At 38.4% G+C, this 8,114-nt stretch overlaps 1 protein-coding gene across 1 annotated transcript in view; it reads left to right on the top strand.

The window, feature by feature from the left end:
* CRISP2 (cysteine rich secretory protein 2) overlaps positions 1-7,575 on the top strand; it is a 34,555-nt gene extending 26,980 nt beyond the window's left edge. Inside the window, exon 8 of the mRNA XM_007451916.1 lies at positions 7,448-7,575. Coding sequence (XP_007451978.1) covers positions 7,448-7,575 — 128 coding nt within the window. The remainder of the gene's footprint in view (positions 1-7,447) is intronic.
* Positions 7,576-8,114: the final 539 nt, after the last annotated feature.

Below are 8,114 nucleotides of genomic sequence, written 5' to 3'. Positions count from 1 at the left end.
CCGGGGAGCCTGTGCAGCCCGCCACTGCCAGGGTGCCGGGATCCAGGGACAACTTCCCCGGGAGAACGCACGGCGCACCTCACGCTGGTGCAACGTCATGCCGTCCTCTGCTGCCGCAGGCCCGCCCCGCACTCCGAGCCCCTCCCTCCCCCTTCCCGGCCTGAGCCGGCGACCTACACGCAGAGGCGGGGCCAAATCCAAAGCTGAGCCCCTGGGAGCTGTGAGAACAAAGAAGAGAAAGGGAAATCTCTCCCAGCTGCCGCAGAAGCAGCGGATTAAAGCTTCACAATCAACTTGATGTACCCTGCATCTGTGGAATACATGAATAGACAAAGAATCATCCCAAATTGAGGAGGTGGACTTTGAGAGCAACATTTATGATTTTTTTCCCCTTTTCCTCTTTTTGTGAGTGTGTATGTGTATGCTTCTGTGTGAGATTATGTCTGTATAGCTTTGCTTCCACAATTTGTCCTAGGGTTCTATCCATCCGTTGTTTTTCTGTTTTTTGTTTCTTAATAATTATTTTTTTATTTTAATAATTTTATTATATTATATTTTACTTTATCTTCTTTCTTTATTTTTTTCAATCCTTCCCTCCTTCCTTCCTTCCTTCCTCCCTCCCTCCCTCCCACCCTCCTTTCTTTCTTTCTTTCTTTCTACTTCTACTAATTCTTTCCCTCTACTTTTTCTCCCTTTTATTCTGAGCCGTGTGGATGAAAGGCTCTTGGTGCTGCAGTCAGGAGTCAGTGCTGTGCCTCTGAGGTGGGAGAGCCAACTTCAGGACACTGGTCCACAAGAGACCTCCCAGCTCCACATAATATCAAACGGCGAAAATCTCCCAGAGATCTCCATCTCAACACCAGCACCCAGCTTCACTCAACGACCAGCAAGCTACAGTGCTGGACAACCTATGCCAAACAACTAGCAAGACAGGAACACAACCCCACCCATTAGCAGAGAGGCTGCCTAAAATCATAATAAGTCCACAGACACCCCAAAACACACCACCAGACGTGGACCTGCCCACCAGAAAGACAAGATCCAGCCTCATCCACCAGAACACAGGCACTAGTCCCCTCCACCAGGAAGCCTACACAACCCACTGAACCAACCTTAGCCACTGGGGACAGACACCAAAAACAACGGGAACTACGAACCTGCAGCCTGCAAAAAGGAGACCCCAAACACAGTAAGATAAGCAAAATGAGAAGACAGAAAAACACACAGCAGATGAAGGAGCAAGATAAAAACCCACCAGACCTAACAAATGAAGAGGAAATAGGCAGTCTACCTGAAAAAGAATTCAGAATAATGATAGTAAAGATGATCCAAAATCTTGGAAATAGAATGGACAAAATGCAAGAAACAGTTAACAAGGACCTAGAAGAAATAAAGATGAAACAGACAATGATGAACAACACAATAAATGAAATGAAAAATACTCTAGATGGGATCAATAGCAGAATAAATGAGGCAGAAGAACGGATAAGTGACCTGGAAGATAAAATAGTGGAAATAACTACTGCAGAGCAGAATAAAGAAAAAAGAATGAAAAGAACTGAGGACAGTCTCAGAGACCTCTGGGACAACATTAAACGCACCAACATTCGAATTATAGGGGTTCCAGAAGAAGAAGAGAAAAAGAAAGGGACTGAGAAAATATTTGAAGAGATTATAGTTGAAAACTTCCCTAATATGGGAAAGGAAATAGTTAATCAAGTCCAGGAAGCACAGAGAGTCCCATACAGGATAAATTCAAGGAGAAATACGCCAAGACACATATTAATCAAACTGTCAAAAACTAAATACAAAGAAAGCATATTAAAAGCAGCAAGGGAAAAACAACAAATAACACACAAGGGAATCCCCATAAGGTTAACAGCTGATCTCTCAGCAGAAACTCTACAAGCCAGAAGGGAGTGGCAGGACATACTGAAAGTGATGAAGGAGAAAAACCTGCAACCAAGATTACTCTACCCAGCAAGGATCTCATTCAGATTTGATGGAGAAATTAAAACCTTTACAGACAAGCAAAAGCTGAGAGAGTTCAGCACCACCAAACCAGCTTTACAACAAATGCTAAAGGAACTTCTCTAGACAAAAACACAAGAGAAGGAAAAGTCCTATAATAACGAACCCAAAACAATTTAGAAAATGGGAATAGGAACATACATATCGATAATTACCTTAAATGTAAATGGACTAAATGCTCCCACCAAAAGACACAGATTGGCTGAATGGATACAAAAACAAGACCCATATATATGCTGTCTACAAGAGACCCACTTCAGACCTAGAGACACATACAGACTGAAAGTAAGGGGATGGAAAAAGATATTCCATGCAAATGGAAACCAAAAGAAAGCTGGAGTAGCAATTCTCATATCAGACAAAATAGACTTTAAAATAAGGACTATCAGAAGAGACAAAGAAGGACACTACATAATGATTAAGGGATCGATCCAAGAAGAAGATATAACAATTGTAAATATTTATGCACCCAACATAGGAGCACCTCAATACATAAGGCAAAAACTAGCAGCCATAAAAGGGGAAATCGACAGTAACACATTCATAGTAGGGGACTTCAACACCCCACTTTCACCAATGGACAGATCATCCAAAGTGAAAATAAATAAGGAAACACGAGCTTTAAATGATACATTAAACAAGATGGACTTAATTGATATTTGTAGGACATTCCATCCAAAAACAACAGAATACACATTTTTCTCAAGTGCTCATGGAACATTCTCCAGGATAGATCATATCTTGGGTCAAAAGGCAAGCCTTGGTAAATTTTAAAAAATTGAAATTGTTTCAAGTATCTTTTCTGACCACAACGCTATGAGACTAGATATCAATTACAGGAAAAGATCTGTAAAAAATACAAACACATGGAGGCTAAACAATAACCTACTTAATAACGAAGTGATCACTGAAGAAATCAAAGAGGAAATTTTAAAATACCTAGAAACAAATGACAATGGAGACACGACGACCCAAAATCTATGGGATGCAGCAAAAGCAGTTCTAAGAGGGAAGTTTATAGCAATACAATCCTACCTTAAGAAACAGGAAACATCTCGAATAAACAACCTAACCTTGCACCTAAAGCAATTAGAGAAAGAAGAACAAAAAAACCCCCAAAGTCAGGAGAAGGAAAGAAAACATAAAAATCAGATCAGAAGTAAATGAAAAAGAAATGAAGGAAACGATAGCAAAGATCAATAAAACTATAAGGTGGTTCTTTGAGAAGATTAACAAAATTGATAAACCACTAGCCAGACTCATCAAGAAAAAAAGGGAGAAGACTCAAATCAATAAAATTAGAAATGAAAAAGGAGAAGTAACTGACACTCCAGAAATACAAAAGATCATGAGAGATTACTACAAGCAACTCTATGCCAATAAAATGGACAACCTGGAAGAAATGGACAAATTCTTAGAAATGCACAACCTGCCAAGACTGAATCAGGAAGAAATAGAAAATATGAACAGACCAATCACAAGCACTGAAATTGAAACTGTGATTAAAAATCTTCCAACAAACAAAAGCCCAGGACCAGATGGCTTCACAGGCGAATTCTATCAAACATTTAGAGAAGAGCTAACACCTATCCTTCTCAAACTCTTCCAAAATATAGCAGAGGGAGGAACACTCCCAAACTCATTCTACGAGGCCACCATCACCCTGATACCAAAACCAGACAAGGATGTCACAAAGAAAGAAAACTACAGGCCAATATCACTGATGAACATAGATGCAAAAATCCTCAACAAAATACTAGCAAACAGAATCCAACAGCACATTAAAATGATCATACACCATGATCAAGTGGGATTCATTCCAGGAATGCAAGGATTCTTCAGTATACACAAAACAATTAATGTGATAAACCATATTAACAAATTGAAGGAGAAAAACCGTATGATCATCTCAATAGATGCAGAGAAAGCTTTCGACAAAATTCAACACCCATTTATGATAAAAACCCTGCAGAAAGTAGGTGTAGAGGGAACTTTCCTCAATATAATAAAGGCCGTATATGACAAGCCCACAGCCAACATCATCCTCAATGGCGAAAAACTGAAAGCATTTCCACTAAGGTCAGGAACAAGACAAGGTTGCCCACTCTCACCACTCTTATTCAACATAGTTTTGGAAGTTTTAGCCACAGCAATCAGAGAAGAAAAGGAAATAAAAGGAATCCAAATCGGAAAAGAAGAAGTAAAGCTGTCACTGTTTGCAGATGACATGATACTATACATAGAGAATCCTAAAGATGCTACCAGAAAACTACTAGAGCTAATCAATGAATTTGGTAAAGTAGCAGGATACAAAATTAATGCACAGAAATCTCTGGCATTCCTATATACTAACGATGAAAAATCTGAAAGTGAAATCAAGAAAACACTCCCATTTACCATTGCAACAAAAAGAATAAAATATCTAGGAATAAACCTACCTAAGGAGACAAAAGACCTGTATGCAGAAAATTATAAGACACTGATGAAAGAAATTAAAGATGATACAAACAGATGGAGAGATATACCATGTTCTTGGATTGGAAGAATCAACATTGTGAAAATGACTCTACTTCCCAAAGCAATCTATAGATTCAATGCAATCCCTATCAAACTACCACTGGCATTTTTCACAGAACTAGAACAAAAAATTTCACAATTTGTATGGAAACACAAAAGACCCCGAATAGCCAAAGCAATCTTGAGAACAAAAAATGGAGCTGGAGGAATCAGGCTGCCTGACTTCAGACTATACTACAAAGCTACAGTAATCAAGACAGTATGGTACTGGCACAAAAACAGAAAGATAGATCAATGGAATAGGATAGAAAGCCCAGAGATAAACCCATGCACATATGGTCACCTTATCTTTGATAAAGGTGGCAGGAATATACAGTGGAGAAAGGACAGCCCCTTCAATAAGTGGTGCTGGGAAAACTGGACAGGTACATGTAAAAGTATGAGATTAGATCACTCCCTAACACCATACACAAAAATAAGCTCAAAATGGATTAAAGACCTAAATGTAAGGCCAGAAACTATCAAACTCTTAGAGGAAAACATAGGCAGAACACTCTATGACATAAATCACAGCAAGATCCTTCTTGACCCATCTCCTAGAGTAATGGAGATAAAAACAAAAATAAACAAATGGGACCTAATGAAACTTCAAAGCTTTTGCACAGCAAAGGAAACCATAAACAAGACCAAAAGACAACCCTCAGAATGGGAGAAAATATTTGCAAATGAAGCAACTGACAAAGGATTAATCTCCAAAATTTATAAGCAGCTCATGCAGCTCAGTAACAAAAAAACAAACAACCCAATCCAAAAAGGGGCAGAAGACCTAAACAGACATTTCTCCACAGAAGATATACAGACTGCCAACAAACACATGAAAGAATGCTCAACTTCATTAATGATTAGAGAAATGCAAATCAAAACTACAATGAGATATCATCTCACACTAGGCAGAATGGCCATCATCAAAAAATCTACAAACAATAAATGCTGGAGAGGGTGTGGAGAAAAGGGAACACTCTTGCACTGCTGGTGGGAATGTGAATTGGTACAGCCACTATGGAGAACAGTATGGAGGTTCCTTAAAAAACTACAGATAGAAGTACCATATGACCCAGCAATCCCACTACTGGGCATATACCCTGAGAAAATCAAAATTCAAAAAGAGTCATGTACCAAAATGTTCATTGCAGCTCTATTTACAATATCCCGGAGATGGAAATAACCTAAGTGCCCATCATCGGATGAATAGATAAAGAAGATGTGGCACATATATACAATGGAATATTACTCAGCCATAAAAAGAAACGAAATTGAGCTATTTGTAATGAGGTGGATAGACCTAGAGTCTGTCATACAGAGTGAAGTAAGTCAGAAAGAGAAAGACAAATACCGTATGCTAACACATATATATGAAATTTAAGAAAAAAAAAATGTCATGAAGAACCTAGGGGTAAGACAGGAATAAAGACACAGACCTACTAGAGAATGGACTTGAGAATATGGGGAGGGGGAAGGGTGAGCTGTGACAAAGCGAGAGAGGCATGGACATGTATACACTAACAAACGTAAGGTAGATAGCTAGTGGGAAGCAGCCACATAGCACAGGGAGATCTGCTTGGTGCTTTGTGACCGCCTGGAGGGGTGGGATAGGGAGGGTGGGAGGGAGGGAGACGCAAGAGGGAAGAGATATAGGAACATATGTATATGTATAACTGATTCACTTTGTTGTAGAGCAGAAACTAACACACCATTGTAAAGCAATTATACTTCAATAAAGATGTAAAAAAAGAAGTCAAAATACAAGAGTTCAAAAAGGAAAAAAAAAAAACATGGAATATTTCTACCTCTGCTGAGTGCTGTATTAGCTAAGGAGCTTGGAATTTATCCTATTAGCAATAAGCACTCAATTGAAAGGTTTTCAGCAAAAGAGTGACAAGGTCAGAATCATGTTTGATGAAGAGCTTTCTAGCAATGGTATGTAGAAACCATTGGATGGAAGTTAGCAAGATAACTATTGAAAAACATGGATTAAAAAGAAATTGAATGTCTTGACCTCATTACTGGGAAAATGAATGAAGAACAATGGACAGGGCTGAGAAGTAGAATAGCCAGTGTTTGTTACCAGTGCTGGTTGGTGCTGGTCAGAAGTAGAAAAGAAGGAGTTCAGATTGATTCAGTTCCTGGCCTGAATGACTGAGTAGTCAGGGAACCATTCCCCTGGGATTGTGGGAGGGGAATAGTCACGTTGGATCCATTGTGGGTAAGAGGATGAGTTTAGTTTGAGATTTGTTGGGTTTGGGGTCCCTGGAGAACATCCAAAAAAGAAACATTAGAAAGAAAGAAGGCATATTATCATTGTTTTACATCTCTATCTTCCCACTGAAATCACTTTCTCCTGAAAGAGAAAGCATTAGTGTCTGAGGCAGTGTGTCCAATAGGATGAAATGATAAGGATGTTCTCTATCAGCATGTATCTTACAAGTAGCCATTAGTCACACGTGGTCATTGAACACTGTGGCTGGTAAGATTAAGGTACTAAATTTTTAATTTCGCCTAATTTAAAATAATTTAAGTTTAAATAGCTCTATGTGTCTAGTAGCTCCTCCCATATTAGATTCTGTAGGTATTTTCATTTTACTCTCTTTGCTAAGGGAGAAAAATAGGTCAATTCATTTTAGAAACATGTCACCAAGTTCAAAATAAAGAGTGATGGATTAATCAGTGAGCTCAACTAAGGCACCTCATATGTCCCTCAAGAAGTGAAAGGCCTCTTGTGGTGTAAGTGACACTGACTTGTTTGTCCAATCTCACCCACTCATACACTTTGAATATGTGGATTGTTTTGTCATTACTGAGAAAAATGATAATGAGGTAACTCATCTGTTTTTTTTTACAGCCAATTCTTTTGAGTATGAAGATCTCCTTAGTAACTGTGATTCCTTGAAGAAAACAGCTGGCTGTGAACATGAATTGCTCAAGGAAAAGTGCAAGGCTACTTGCCTATGTGAAGGCAAAATTTACTGAAATGCCCAATTTGCACTGTGCAGGACTAAGTGGAGAAAATCTGCATCATTTAGTTGACCCATACCAAGAGGGAAATTGTAGGCATGTTAGTTACAAATTTGATTCCAAACAGTAAGGAACCTATTTACAGAGATCTCTTTCATACAACGATTTACAAAAGTAAGCTAGTCTATGACAACAACTTTGGACTGATACAAATTTGTCACTTTACATTTAATTAACTGAATCAAGTTGAGAATTTTGAAAGTAGTACAACCACAGGACTTAGTCACTAGAACTCTGGATTAAAATAAAGAATTACATGTTTCCTGAAACAACATGCCAAAAGAAAAAAAAAAAGACTGTAACATTGTCATTCCTACTCCAAAATTTTTTACATGTTTAAAGAATGAATTCAAAGATTGACATCTACCTTTGTCTTATGACATCCTCTTTAAATAAAAGCAAACAGCTTTTAAAATAAAGAATTTATCTAAGCAAACACATGGATGTGATTCTTGAGTCATATTTTATAATATTAATATATAACCCCAGGTAGA

Source organism: Lipotes vexillifer, unplaced genomic scaffold (genome assembly GCF_000442215.2).
Source record: "Lipotes vexillifer unplaced genomic scaffold, Lipotes_vexillifer_v1.1 scaffold147, whole genome shotgun sequence".
Taxonomy (NCBI): domain Eukaryota; kingdom Metazoa; phylum Chordata; class Mammalia; order Artiodactyla; family Lipotidae; genus Lipotes; species Lipotes vexillifer.
Note: the sequence above shows the minus strand (reverse complement) of the source record. Positions and strands in the feature narration are given on the sequence as shown.